The 15299-nt window shown below is 50.2% G+C and overlaps 1 protein-coding gene across 1 annotated transcript in view; it reads left to right on the forward strand.

The window, feature by feature from the left end:
• Window positions 1-15299, forward strand: part of LOC103924741 (zinc finger protein 271-like) — a 19627-nt gene that overhangs the window by 2797 nt on the left and 1531 nt on the right. Inside the window, exons 2-3 of the mRNA XM_009333316.1 lie at window positions 14497-14917; window positions 14975-15282. Of these exons, the coding sequence (XP_009331591.1) occupies window positions 14497-14917; window positions 14975-15282 (729 nt within the window). The remainder of the gene's footprint in view (window positions 1-14496; window positions 14918-14974; window positions 15283-15299) is intronic.

Genomic DNA, 15299 nt, shown 5'->3' on the forward strand with positions numbered 1-15299 from the left:
AGCAGGAATAGTTGAAAAAGTCTTCAGACTTTATGGACCACAGAACTGGAAATTATTTTCCTGTTGGGATGTTCTCCCTTCCTCTCCCTGGTGTAAAGGGGACTGTGCAGCTACTCAAAAGCATGGACAGTTCAGCAGTCTTTATTGCTCACTGCTGATGATTTTGTTTGACTGTTCCCTGGTCAGATGGATCTCTGTGTCTTGAAAGTCCGTGGTGAAGCGGAGATGTGGAGGGAATCCACGATCCCCTGAGTCACTCCCCAAGATTTCTCTGCAGCACTTCATTTCACCTGAGCACTGCAGAGCAAAGACGCATATTAGGGTTTGTTGTGTTGCTGTAATACGTAAAGTCCAAGAGGCAAGTGGAAAAATGTTCCATGGTGGAATAGTAGCTCTACCTCTCTGGTTTTGTGCAGGAAAAGAAGCCCCCTTCCTATCCCCAAGGCACGCACTGCTTCCTTCTCCCAGGACATGTTGCAGGTGGCATCCTCTTGGAGTCATCTGAAAGTCATGCGGCATGACTTTGGGCAACTACCTGCTGTGATGCTTCAGACCCAAGCTGCTGATTGTCTGCACTGCCTACTCTGGAGCAGCTGTGTCTCCAGGCAGGGAAACTGAGGCATGGAAGGAAGGAAGGGAACAGGAAAAACTGCACTTGAGCTTTGCCTTTACCAGCTACTTGGACACCATTGGGTTAAGGTGTTCTGATGCAGTGTCTCAAGCCCAGCACTGAGTACAACTGTCAAACCCCAAAAGCACAGAGTAATTTTGGTGTTTAGAGTCCCTCAGCCTTTGATATAGTCAGGCCCAGGACATGATTTCAAACAGCAAAGCAAGCTCTGACAGCCTCTGGAAGGAGCCTACCTCTGTCTTCTCACCTATAAACCATAGCCAAATTGATTGATATGAAGCTTCCCCTCAAATCACTCTAGCCTGGTGGAGATTCATTTCTGGGACAGAGAAGGCAGACATATAGGGGAAAACAACAACTTTAGGATGTTCTAGGGGAGTCTAAGGGACACCCTTGTTAGAAAAATGGGTCTGGGCCATATGGTGGGTAGATACTTCACTGCAGGACTGGGAAACTATGTTCCTTGGGAAGAATATGGCTGAGCCAAACTAGCGAAGCAAAACAGCCTCTGTTAGGCTTGCTGAGGGGCAGAGGTACAGCAGAGCCCTTCAGTGGGGAGAAAGTAATCACCAGATGGCTGGCATTTATTTCCTTTTCATTAGCCTAGTGTAGGGCCATAGAGATTTTTACCAGAAGAGGAACTGATACAAGAGGTTTGCCAGTTGTATTACAGTGTCCCTGCACACAGAGAGGGCAGTCAGTAGCTTTCCTGGACATCCCTGGATCTTCCACCGTTGACCGTGGCCAGTGTGGCTGTCCCAGCTTCTGGGGAAAATCAGGGCTGATAGTTCATAATATCTCCTCAATAAAGTAAGTATTTAAAGAAAAAAGGAAAGAAAGTGAGCCTCTTTTCCTGGTGTTTCTTTTTTTTCACAAGCGATTACTGAGAGAACCACGCTACAATGGTAGTTATTCTACCCACAGTGCAGCAGGTGAACAATGCCAGAGCAAGATGCATACCAGTGGCAACCAAATGGATGTGTTGGTGAAAAGCCCTCTGGGCTCTGTTGACTGCCTTGACCAGCTCTCCACCAACTATGCTGAGAGCTCGGACCTCCACACACTGACCCCAGGGCTCCAGTCAGTGACCCACACATGGGTACCGTGCAAAGTGCCCTAAAGTGTCTGCATAGGGCTAGAAAGACATAGGCCTTATGGGAGGCCTTCACCTTTCTGGATGAGCAACTGGAGGCCAGGAAGGGCATCTCAAATTACACCAGACACCATGGTGTGAGAAACTGAAACGATGCCCTAAGTATGGGTGTTTTCATCCATGAGCTAAATAAACTCCACACTCAGTGTCCCACCTGTGGGAGCACAACGCTCAAAGTACAAAGGGAGTCTTCCTTGGGTACCACCGAGATCGGCCTGGGACATTACACTATGACTTTCTCAAGGACACCTGCAAAGAGATGCCTTGCAGATAGTTTGGGCTACCAGCTCTGGTGTCTGCTGTTGGCAGTTGTTTTGGGTTTAGATCAGGGCCATGGAATAATCCCAGCTCCATGAAAAAAACCCTATTTATCTGTGGATTGAATAAAGCCAAATCCTCACCCCCCAAGTAGCAAAATAGCCTTCATCCTTTTCTCTCTAAACCCATTAAAAAGGCTCTGAAATAATAATAAAATGCTTAAAATCCAAATCATTGCCCCATTCTCCACTGCAGGGATTTTATGCAGAATACTACATCTGTAAGCATTCACTGAGCAGTTTCAGTCACCAAGTGAAACTATACAGTAAATTCAGCGTAGTCAAGCTGAAACCAATGGACTTAAATCAAAGCTATGTTAAGGAAGAGAGATCCAAGCTCTGATGACTTTTTAAAAAATACCTTCTGGTCTTGCACAGTGGGTCAGGTAGGGCTTATCTTGAGACAACTGCTGTCCTACTTCTAGCCATGCACATTGTTCCTGTAGATTTCAGGAGGAATTTGGCTGTGGGACTCTTTTTGATCACCTTGTTGACTCATTGTCTCTCTGTGTGTATCATCTCAGCATCAGTTTTGTCTCCAGCGTTCAGCATGGCCTGTCTGGAGGAGAGATGGAGACAGGCTGTGTTGGGGAACACTTGCGCAAGAGTGCATATTTTGTGCTTCGATGAGACGCGTGGAGCTGATTGGCGCTCAGCGTGTTCTGGTATGGTGGGAATGAGAGGGTCTTTGGGGCCAGAGCAAACATCTGCTCCAACATAAGTGCCCTGGGATGTTTACTTGCCCTTTGAGAACGTGATAGTTCCCATGAGAACTTCTTCGAGAATCCCAGGCTGCAGGGATCCTGGTGTCCCCACGGATGGGGAGTGAGGACAGGAAAAAGACCAGGGTGAAAACTGGGTGAGCTACAGGACACTCAGTATCACATACTTCTACACCCGCTGTTATCTGTTCACTTTCGGCTAGCAGCCTCCAGGGGGAGTGAGCATTTACTTACCACCACCACCTTAGCTACCTCTCATCCCATCCAGGGCCAAAGTTACACAACCAGGTAGCACCACATGGGACCAGGTTATCCAGCTGAACTGCCTGTAGCCAAGGCACACTTGGAGCCACTGCCTCCATCTCCTGACCCAAAGCACAGTCCCTCCCATGAAAGTGATTTCTTGTGCTGGGACAAAGCAAAGGTGAGAGATCTCCATCAAAGGACCGAAGCTTCTGACTAGTCCCCACCTGCAGATTTTCTGAACAAGGTCATGGAAAAATCTGTGATCTCCTTTTGCAGGGTCAGTGTTAGCCTGAAAACAGGAGCAGCCCCTGTGATGGGGTAGGTGAGGTGGGCAGTGCTGGCCTGTGGCTCTCTACCAATTGCACAGGAGGTGATGACAGCCCGTTGCTATCCTTTGTAAAAGGACTGCTGCCCCACGGGAGACATTGCAGAGTCCCACTGCTCACTCTTTTTTCCCACCTCAAGCTGATTTCTGTCTCTTCTGCTTCTGTCTGGCCTCTTCCCTGGGGAGCTGCTGTTTCAAGGACACCAACGTCCTCCAAGTCGCTGCCAACTGAAGGCAGAAGTAGGAAGCAGAGATCTGGAGATCCTTCCCTACCAAGTCACAATATTTTCTCCTTTTTCATCATCTGAAAAGTAGGATAAGATGCTTTGCAAGTGGAATAAGATACAGACTGTTCTTATTTCTACATGTGTGTTGGCCTCTGAGGAACAAAACAGACTGAACAGTGAGGGTCTGAATGTAGAGGACAACTTCTGCTAGGAGAGTAACAGGGTTTTGAAGTCATGCAAGAATAAGCTATTGTTATACCTGTGCTGAAGTTCACTCGCCCTTAGACATGTCTGCAGGGCAGAAAAGCAGTCCCTGCAGGAGAGCTGGGAACAGCACTGATGTGAGCTCACTTTGGGGAGAAAGGACCTAGGAAACTAAATGTTGATCTTGTGAACTACAAGCTAAGCAGCCCTGAAAAGGAATTATTCCTAGTCACCGCTCAAAGTGTTGGCCTAGGGCTGCGGGCAGAGATTACTAAGAGCCTTTTGCTGCACAGACGAGCTGCAGTGCATTGTGCACAGTCCAGGGCACACGCTTATTCAGCCAGTATTGCAGGGCCCAAAACTTCCCCATCAGAGTGGACAGGCAAAGAAGCAGAAAAAACCTTGCGACAAAGAATGTGTTATTTAGATCGAGTTAACTTATAATAACTTTAACTAGCTTGGGGTAGGTTGAAGAGCAGAGAGAGGAGGGGGGAATGTGAAGTATGGAAGAGGTGACTTCACAGTCTCTGATTGGGTGGCAAAAATGAGTTGTGCATCAGATCTAACAACGTGAAGGAGATTTGCAGAGCCTGGGAAACACCACGAGAACCTGGGCTTCCCTGCAGGAAGGTGTTAGATCCAGATCAAATCTTACTTACAGCTCTGCCTGTTCGTATTAGGTTAATTTATTATCAGCGACTTCAGGCTACATTAAAGCCCCTGTTGGGTGATGCAGCTGATGACTCCATTTGCTGCTCATGGCAGGGTGAGGAAGGAATGAGACTGTGGGTGTTCCTGCCCTTCCTGGGTTCTTGTTCCTCTCTTCAAAGCATTGTCTGCTGTTGTTGTCCTGGGCTGAGCATCAGGGTCCTGAAGGCACCAGTAAGCCTTAATGGCCCTGACCAACCCCAGCTGGAGCCTCTGCCTGCTACGTCCAGGCCCTGAGAGACTGCACCTCACGGGCGCCGCCTGCGCAGGGTCCCACATGGCTCCCCACCCCTCGGCGAGCAGCCAGCCCTCACTGCTCCCAGACACAGAGAGGGTGGGGGGGGCTGTCAGAGGGGGGTAGCAGGAGAGAGAGAGGCTGCGCGGGCACACATATACCATGGTGTGCCCAAAAGCACCTGTAAGCCTCTCCGCCTGCATCTGTGAGCAAGAGCTGAAGTTTAGGACGGAAAGATAAATCAGGAGAGCTCGTTTCCTGAGTGTGAGACCATGTGCGGTCATTGCTACGAGCTGACCTTTAATTGCAAAACCCACTAACCAGCCCCTTGCACGTCTGTCTCGGTCCACAGCTAAGGGTTCAGGTGTGATCAGAAACTAAGGAGCTTGTGATGAATTTCCTTGGATGGGCCACCCAAAATCAGGTAGCTCACACACACACACACACCCCCCAGCCCTATGGACATAACTGGAAAGATGGGAAAACAAGTCATCAATCGGCATCCCTTTGCTCACTCTGCAGGCAGCAGCATCTTAGAGGCACAGGTGGAGCACAGCTGATCTCTCTGAGACTTTCCTCCTGTCTATAAAGTGGTGTACGGTAGAAATCACCCCAGATCCTGTGGATGTTCCTTTTTGCTTGTCTCTATTAAAGCCCAGGGGGACAGAGCATGGGGAGCTCCTGTTCCAAGCAGGACCTGTTCATCCTTTGCTTTCCCAGCCATTTCCCTGTCTTATGGTCTTGGGGAAGAGGGGTGCTCCCAGGGACAACAGACCCACCTAGCCCAGATGGTCTAGGAGCCCGATTCCTGCAGCACTGTCTGCCTCCCTTTGAGTCCCTTTCTCTCCTCTTTTTTCTGGGTAGTTTTTGCAAACCTTTGACATGGGCTTCCCGTGGCTTAGCGTTTCAGCCCCATGGAGGATAGATAGAGCTGGGGAAGAGGCAGTCCTGGATGTCTCACACCTGGGGAAGATAGGCTTGGATTGCCTTCACTAACAAGACCTTTTCTGCCTGAGAAACTCTCAGCCAGCTAAACCTTAGTGCAGGTAAGGTAAACGAGGCTAGAGGGAGGCTGTCCCTGCCGCTGGGACATTCACTGTCTCGCTGTCCTTTGCTACACTGACACTGGGAGTCAGCAGGGAAGGAGAAAAGGGAAGAGGAGATTCTCTGATGCCTGGAAATATTTCTCATCGATAGGAGAGCATATTCCCAGCAACATTTCCATGGGGTATTTCCCAATCCTCATCCAATGCTCCTTGAGTGTACTCACTTTGCTTTTTATGCTAAGCACTGTTGTGTTTCCCAGGGCTGAATTAACAAGGACACCTTGTGATTAGTTGTCTATCAGAACAGGATTTCTTTTATCTTCTAAAGACTTTCTTGTTAAGTATCAGACAAAGTCTGTAGCAAAGAAAATAACAGTGTACTTTTCATTTTAACATCTCCATGCAAGTAATAAGCCTGATCCATCTTTAGCTCAACGTAAGGGGGCCCCTTTCTGCTCAACAAATTGCTTGCAGATGCTGGGGGCTCAGAGCAGCTCAGCCACTAATGCACAGCCTAGCATTGCTCAACTCCGCTCTGCCTGCTTTTCACAAATTGCTTGCCAAGCAGCCAGCATGGAAAGTGGCTCAGGGCTGTGAAGGTCCGTGCTAGTATTGCATGCCAGTATGGCCAGCCAGATGCTGAGTTTGAGGAGAAAAGGCATTCTGCTGCCCTCAGCAAGACAATTCCCAGGGTTTGGCCCCAGTCTGCAGGGGACTTTTGGACAGCAGGCATGTGATGGTAGCATTATACGTCTGTGCAGTCTGAATATGCCCTCTGTACAGTCTTCAGCGTGTAGCTCTGCCCATGTGAATCCCTCATTCAGCAGTATAAAAGTATTCAATTCTGGTAAACAAGCATCACCACAAAGAGTGGGTCAGGCTCCACCAGAGGTGACGTGCAGGGTGGTACGGCCAAGGACTGCCGTCGAGCTCCAGCAGCGTAGGGGTATCGCTGACCCAGCCCAGCTCCGCGTGCCTTCCTGGAAATGGCTCCAGCTCCTTGACAGTGTTAAGGCTTAGGCCGTGGTGGGTTCAGCTGGGGTTAAAGCACTCGTCCCTCGGTTATGGTCTCCTGTTTCCATCAGTACAATTTGGATACACTTGATTTTAGGTGAATTTAAGCGTCTTAACTCTGAGCCGAATCCCAGCCAAAGAGTCAAAGGCCTGAATGCGTCCTGGAAATATCTTTGGCCGTAAGCTGGAAAGGGGCCAAAAAGTATTTTAATGTAAAGGGGGAAAGGAAGTTTTTGGTCCTCTGGAATTTTTTTTCACTTTACTACGAATTCATGAATGCTTCAAGCTGACAGAAAAGGGGGGAATTAAAACAACTAATTGTAAAGCCAGAAAAAACTTTTGAAATTCTTTCAATCTTCTTACTTCAAAAATAAATGCAAGCTTTACATTTTGGTAGGTTGGAGGTGCTTTTTTTCCCCTTAGAAGGAGTCAACTCTATCCTAAAACAAAATGTTTCATTATGGGGTGAAAGTAAAAGATATTCAAAGATTTGCTTAGATTTGTGTTTTTTTTCCCAGGAAAAGGAGTTGAAAAATGTTTGGTGGGTTTTTTTAAATTTACCTGGAACAATCTCTTGGTTTGACAGCAGATCAGAAACTACCATATATTCATCCATGTCTACTTTAAAAAAAGGGCTCTTGAGATTTCCTAAGTGCTTAAATTAAAATGGGTGAATGAATAAGGGGTATAAGTGCTTTTCGTGGAAATAACAGCATGTATGTTTCTAAGAGTGCACAGCGAGAAAGGGTAGTGGATGTGACCAAGCCTGTTGTATACCCATGGCTGGCTGCAACCAAAGCAGCAGTCAGGAATGAAAGAGGGAATAAAACAATCACTCTCCCCTCCAAATAAAATAAATATGTAATCCTTTACATTGGCAAAACTTGGACATGAACTGAAGCAGAGGCAGGAGCAGATGCCAGGGCTCAGAGCCGAACACAGGAGTCCCAGTAATCAACCTCTGTTTGGTGCTTTCTACATCAGGGCCCAGTTCCTGTTCTTTCCTTTAGCTAGGGCAATTTGACCACTTACTCCATAAATGACAACTCTGGATGTGCTTTCTCTCCAGCTTTGGCACTGAGGTGCAGTTTTATTTCGTGTCTTGCCCAGCAGATTTACAATGTGGTGGTTTGAAGAAAGTAGAAGCATCATGAAAGGGATGCTAAAAATAGGAACCAGGCCAGGAATTGAAATGAGGAAGAAGAAGTGAGAGCTTCCCCCCAAAAAAAAAATCTCAACGAAGCTGAATAAAGACAAGAATAAACATATGCTGGCTGGATACACAGTAGCTGTAAACATTCGTTCCTTGGCAGCAAAGCACCTGGCTCTGCACATCAGCCTGCTCTTCTGGGGAAAGCTGGGAACCAAGAACATGGCCATGTGGCCTCCAGACCCTCCAGACACCCACACAGTTCTATACACCTCAGGTGGGAAAAATAAAGGCAAGAGTGCGTGAAGGACACTCCACCAGCAAAGCCAGTGGGGGGGAAGCACGAAGGAGAAGAAAAAAACCCAAGCATTTTTAGGAGGTACCCTGTACCAAGCCCTGAAGACACACAAGTGTATCAGTGTGGTACATGTGGAAGAGCTTATTGAAGAAGAGAAATCCCACCAGAGGAAGGTCCAAAGTTGTCTACAGGGTTGGACAGAGATGCACCAGGACCAAGGAGCATATTTTGCAAGGAGCAAGACAAGCAAGCCAAGGAGGCACCATCCCCAGGGCAGGGAGATTCACGCCAAGGATAAGCCTTATGAGACCTTCACTGTGGTGTACCAGGTGGTGCAGGTCCCCAGATAGGAGTGGGGATATAGTGGGCTAAAATACCCACTATGAAAGGTGGCGCAGGCTGCTCATCTCTGCAAGAGGCTGTGTTTTCTCCCCTCTGTGGTCATGGTGTCTGGATGACCGGAGGGGGTTGGGGATGGCCAGTGTGAATGCCAGTGTAAAGGTCACACAGGATCCTTGCTGGCAACCACTGTCCTGGGGTGGTGAATATCAGTGACGCTGATGGGACTTTGCTCCCCTTCAGACCTTGAACCATGCATCCAGATTTCTTCATGTCTCCTACCTCCACCACCTGTCAAAATAGAAAGCAAAGCTCTTTGAGAGGTGATTCAGGATATCTGACTAAGGTTTCTGCCCTTGAATCACCTTCTGAAGAAACTTGTCCCTCTCCATGGACCAGAAGGGACACAAGCTCTCAGCTTGTGCTCTGCAGCTTGGGCTGTCATCACCTCTGGGCCTCTCCTACTCCATGAATGAGAGTGACAAAAAAATCCCACCCTTGTTCAGGACTCAGTAGAATCAAAGTCAGGTCCATCTGCCTTCTTACATTATATTTTTTCTTGTGCTTGTAATAAAAACTAAGAGGATCATACCTTACTTTCAGTGATCGTGGTTGCAAAGTCTGGAATGAAGCTGTTCCCAGATCAACGGCAGCTGCAGTGTCCCCAGCCCTTGCTCCTTGTGTCTGTCTCCCCAGCTAGTTAGCTGTGTCCTTGCTGCCCAGTTTTATGAAAGATATTTAACTCACCCTTTGCTCTTCCATCCCATTTCATGAGGTCTTTACCTGTCCTACATCCATAACATTTGCAAAAGAAATGAGAGCAGACCTTAAGAGTATGAAGTGGGAGAGGTGGAAAAGAGGACTCAGCTGCCTGGAGCAGTAGAAAGCTCTTAAAGGATTTTTCTTTTTTTTTTTTTCAGGGTGCTTTCCCAAGTCATCCAGCTAAATTGACTCACGCTGCACCTGCAGTCACTCGGTCCCATTCAAGGGAGCATGGGCACAGACGGTGGCAAGGAGCAGGACTCCCCTTTCAAAGGCTCCTCACTGCTAAGTGAGCATAACAGCAGCATGAGGTTGCTACTCCCCATGCCTGTGTCACCTCACTTCCTTAACTAAAAAAAAAAGCCAAACAAAACAAAAAGAGGACATAAAAACATTCACTTGCTCCTGGTTTTTGTCCTTTACTATTTTGTAACTGGGAAGAGAGAACCAAAGAGAATGCCAGTGTCACTGCTTTTTGTGGTCACTTGGCAAGCCACTTGTTAGGCAGGAGTGTGACATGGGGTGATGCAGAGGGTCCGACTTCCTACCCAAAAGGTCAAGGAAGCCTGGAGATGTTTTTTCCAAGGTTTCAAAAATGGAATATAATAACTTTTTTCTTCCTGAGGATACTAAATTCCTATAAAAGACAGAAATAACAGTTACAGTATCTTGGCCCAATTTTAGAGATGGGGAATCTGAGGCAAAACTTTGGATCTACACAAAATCCCACAAGCAACCCATGTCAGATGCACACCCTCATCCCTCTCTTCTGTTCCCTCATGTCATGCTTTGAAACATGAGGGAACTCATTTCATCTGAATAAGGATGTCAGGAGACATTGGTCTGGCTTCTAAGAGGCACCAGCGAGCACATATTTGAAATCAGAAAACACAAGGAGCACAAAACAGTCAACCACCAACACAGGACGAACTCCTTTTTTACAGTACAGTTATTTTCATTTTTTTAAAATTACTATTTTTTTCAAAAGTCCTAATTCTGAGAGTGTGTCTCCCCCAACACTTTAACCTGTACTACCCAAGCTGCTGTCTGCAAGGTGCTAGTGATAAACAGCCAGGCCAATGGCTGTGTCTGTATGAGTAGTTCAGCTGAGCAGAGGACACTTCTCCAGCCCTGAAGGCACCAAGCTGGCTTGCATCCATACAGCTAAACTCCATTCAGGATGGCATCATCCAGCTCTGCCCTGGGACTCATCCCTGGCTCCAGCTCTGACTCAGGCTAAAAGTTTCAGGTAAAGACATGAGAGTTGAGAAAATTGTGCTCCGGTGCCCAGCAACATCACCATTTGTTTCAGAGATATGGCTTGGGTTTTCCATCACCCCAAATTAGCACATGTCCAGCAGCCACCAAATGCTCCAGGACCTTCTATGTGACCCAGACTGGCAGGACTGGCAGATCTACTGTGGATTTCTGTAGGCATCAGTGCTGCTGGTTATAACCACAGCCCAATCCAGGCAGCCTGCTAACTGCTACGAAGCACCCAGGAACAGGCAGTCCAGCCATCCCCTGGGAGCTGGACACTCACAAGGAGACTCTCAGCCACATGGAGAAAACAATTTTCTTGGACTCTCTGGGTGTAGACCCCCTCCACTGTGTCTAGCAGAGGATGCAGACCTGGGCTCTGCCACTGTCTCACCAAACGTCCCCTTTCAAGTCACCTCACTGCATTTCCCATTTGCAGTTTTGAGATCCACAGACAAAAAGGTCATGGAAGAGGAGAAGAGGATGACTTTTCTTGCTTGCACAACTCTAAGGGGGTCAGCCACATGGACGGATAGTGAAAGCATCCACAGTGAGTGCTGGGAGGTACGTAATGGGGACTTCTAATGCAAAGCAGTGAAGTTCAGCTGCCTAAAAATAACCATTAAAAAAGAGAACTACTGTAAATCAAAAGCTGCTTCCAGTCTGCTGCAGCATGGGCACTGCATTTCCCTAAAACAACCCCCAGCCACCAAACGTAGACATCCTCCAAAGCGAACGGGCGAGCAGCACCCCCACTGAGGACTACAGCTCCCAGGAGCCTGCAGCCCAGGCAGCACCTGTGCGGGGACCAGGCGCTGGGCAGCCAGGCAGGGGTACCAGCAGGGAGGCAGCGCTGGCTGGGGATCCCCCCACCCGTGCCCGAGAGGTTTTAGGGCTGTTGTTTCCTACCCCCAAGCCCCTTCCCTCCCTGACCCAGCTCCTCTTTCTCTGTCTCTCCTCCCCCGGTAGTTTTTACATCGCTGACACAGACTTCCTGTGAGTCAGCACCAGCGGACGTGAACGAAGTAGCTGGAAGACGAAGAAGAGCTCAAAGTGGGTAGAAATAAGAAAATTTGGCCAATGACACTTGGACACTTCCAGACGCGCTAAGGGAGATGGGAGACAGGTCAGTAAACGGCTGAGCTGGGATGTCTGGGGCCAGGATGGGATGCTCAGAGCTGAACCCCTCCATGGTGTCTGCTTGTGTCCCGCAGCATCCCAGGGCAGCAGCAGGACATCTCTGGAAGTTGGGGTCACCGCTGTGAAGCCGGAGTGTTTCTCAAGGTTGGCTGTGGTGGAGCAAACTGCCCTGGCTGGGATAAATCGCCCTGCTTGTCTTTCTCAGGCTGAATCCTGCCTGAGAGATCTGGCTTGCTCCCCTGGCTGGAGGCGACCGGTGGAGTCAGAGGTACAGCTGGTCCTGCTCGGCGTGGGAGCCGGCGGCTTGGCTAAACGCAGGGAGCAGGGACAGCAGCGCAACACAGGAAGGGGCGTCCATCCTTTAAAATCTGCCCCAAAACGATGTTTCTGGGGCATCTGTGTGACAAGTGCTTGCAGGAGTGCTGGAGGAATGGGTGGGAATGAGTTAATAGGTCCAGCCTCTGCCTTGCGAGGAGGAGCTGTGCCTGCCTGTGCCTGCGTGTGTCTGTGTGTGTGTGCTGGTGGGGGGGGTTATTCCCAGCGAAAGGAGCAGAGCAACAGCTGAGGAGCTGCTCACGTTCATGTGTTTCACAAGTGAAATCCAGGCAGCTGTGCTGACATGCAGCCACCTCCGGGAAAAACAGCCCAGCGCATGAAACAGCCAGAGAGGAAAGTTTGCCCGGAGTCGTCTCTGGGCTCGGAAAAGTTGGTCGCCACAGAGAGTAAAAGCAACATCCGTTTCTCAGCCTGAAAGGTTCCCAGAGAACAATCTCACCCAACACCCATCCTTTCTCTTGGTGAGAAAGGAGCAGAGGTGCTGCGAACGCCGCGGATGCCTGCTGGGATGGCTGGATCAGGGTTCCCTTTGCTCAGCTGAGGGGTCGGGCAGGGGCTGCTCAGGATGTCTCATCACTTTGGGGCACTTGGGAGTCAAGGAGCAGGGGAGCAGAGGGTTTTGGCTGGCTGGACCACCGTCAGGGACCCCTCCCCAGGAGCTGCCCCAGAGAAGTTCTTGGGGCAGTTTGGTGCTGGTTTTCCCCTGAAGAAAGTCTATGGCAAATGGGGTGCTTCTTCAGCCTGGACTTTTCATGCAGATGGGTCAACAATGCTGGTGGTGTTGTGGCTGCACCCTTCATGGGTCAGGCGTGACAACCTGCAAATTGAAGCCGGCACCAAGGCAAAGCTGGACCTTCAGCAGTCAAACCGCAGGGCAAGGGGCCGGGGGAAGGAGTTGGGTCCTTGCTGTCTTCCTGGACACCAGGAGGACTTCTCCATCCATTTGGATGTCTTCCTGGCCACCAGCCCCAGCAGCTTTGCACAGGCTCTGGTGTCTGGCCTGGTGCTGCATGGGGAACTGAGGACATCGGTGTGAGTTTCGCTTCTGCCGTCAGCCTGTCTGGCTGCAGCTGTGACCCAGATGTCCCTGTCTGCTCACCGAGGTGGACGTGACACAAAATCTCTAGAGAAATAAATGGGCACCTGCTGAGGGATGGGACCCCCATGGGGTTCGCACAGCCAGATGAGCCTCAGACAATGCTCGGGCAGTTCTGTTTCACAGATGTGAGATTTCAGTGCTGTCTGGAGGCCGGGGAGTGCAACGTGATACGTCCCAGAGACAAGCAGCTATTTGCTCAACATTTCCCCTTGTCCCAGAAGGTCCCTCTCTGCCAGTGCACTGAAGGAGGCGCAGGTGGTCTCAGTGACCACGCTTCACATGGGACGTGTCTGGCCCTGGCCCTGGCCCCGGTCCCTGGCCTGGTCATCCTGGATCAGAGCAGGGATTGCACCACCCCAGGGATCCTCCAGAACTGAGTCTGGGTGTGCCCCTCTCTGAGAGGAATTTACTTCTAGAGGTGCTGATGACCGTGAGTTGGTGCCTGATGGTTATGACCACCAGCCTTTACCACCCCTCTGAAGGAAAAGCGGTGTTGGTTCCTGCTTAGAGATCAGCACAGCAGGAGGAGCCCCCCAAACCATCAGTTTCTTGTCATGAGTACCTGGAGACGTGGAGAAACTCCAGCCTGTGCCAGGCAGTTCCACCAACCTCCTTCAACCCCTTCCTAGATTTTATAGTCTCTTGGCCTTTGGTTTTACTAGAATTAACTAAGCTTGGCTGGGCTTTTATTTATGATTTTCTTTTCCACATGACAGCTTACCACAGTAAAAGTGCTTTCTTTGTTGGTTTTTTTTTCCTGTTGGCCTTGACAATAACACCTGCCTTGGTTTCTTCTCAGGTTCAGCCCTCATGAAGGAAACCATAGTCTTTCATCTAAAGAAGAGTAACTCAAACCAGTGCTGGCACTTTCCCATGGTCCCTACCTCCCAGCAGCCCGGGCAGGCAGGAAAAACTGGTGGCAATGGCCAGGAGGATTCCCAGCGATGCCTCTCCTAGTGAACACCACCCAGGCCCCCGCCTCTGAAGAACCAGGTGATGGAACAGCCAGCCATGATGGCGCTGGAGGTCTTGGAGGTAGAGAATTTTCTTAGCCACACTCAGGAGAAGTCGTACACTTGCATGATTTGTGGGGACAGTTTTAAGCAAAAGGGCATCCTGGCGGCCCACCAGAAATCCCATAAGGAGGAGACAGAGGTTGAAGGCTGTGAGAAGGAGGGCGATGCTGACCGGGCTGGAGAGCTGCATGACCAAGAAGCCATCAGAGCTGGAGAGGAGGCCAATGGGGAAGGCCATAGCAAGCACAGCACACAGACTGATCCTGAGAGAAGGGAGAAGCCCCATGCCTGCACCGAGTGCGGGAAGAGCTTCAAGATGAAGGTGGACCTCACCAAGCACCTCCGGACTCACACAGGTGAGAGACCGTTCCCCTGCACCGACTGCGGCAAGAGGTTCATCACCAAATCACAACTCAAGGAGCACCAGAGGATCCACACGGGCGAGCGGCCATACAAGTGCCTGGACTGTGGAAAGAACTTCACACAGAAGTCACAGCTCATCGTGCACCGCCGGATCCACACAGGTGAGAAGCCCTACCAATGCAGCGGCTGCCAGAAGAGCTTCGTGGACAAGTCGCAGCTGGTGGCCCACCACCGGATCCACACGGGTGACTGTCCCTTCAAGTGTGGGGTGTGCAGCCGTGGCTTCCGCCAGAAGATCACCCTCATCAAGCACCAACGGGTCCACAGCACCAAGGGGGCCCAGCGGGATGCCACCAGGGCCATCGTGGCTGAATCCACTCCAGCGGGGGAGAAGATCTTCCGCTGCGGCTCCTGCGGGAAGGAGTTCAAGAAGAAGTCAGTGCTGGTGACCCACCAGAGGATTCACACCGGGGAGGAGCCCTACCCCTGCCCTGCATGCGGGCGGTGCTTCAGGCAGAAGATCCACCTCACCCGGCATCAGCGGACCCATGAGCGGCCGAATGCACATGTCTGTGGAGCCTGTGGGGACCACTTTGGCAGCAAGAGGGAGATGCTGCGGCACCACCAGGGCTGCCATCCCCCTCAGGCCCCCCACACCTGCACCACCTGTGGAAAGCGCTTCAGTCAAAAGGTCGGCCTCCTGGCCCA

The sequence above is a fragment of the Pygoscelis adeliae genome, unplaced genomic scaffold (assembly GCF_000699105.1).
Source record: "Pygoscelis adeliae isolate BGI_AS28 unplaced genomic scaffold, ASM69910v1 Scaffold88, whole genome shotgun sequence".
Lineage (NCBI taxonomy): Eukaryota > Metazoa > Chordata > Aves > Sphenisciformes > Spheniscidae > Pygoscelis > Pygoscelis adeliae.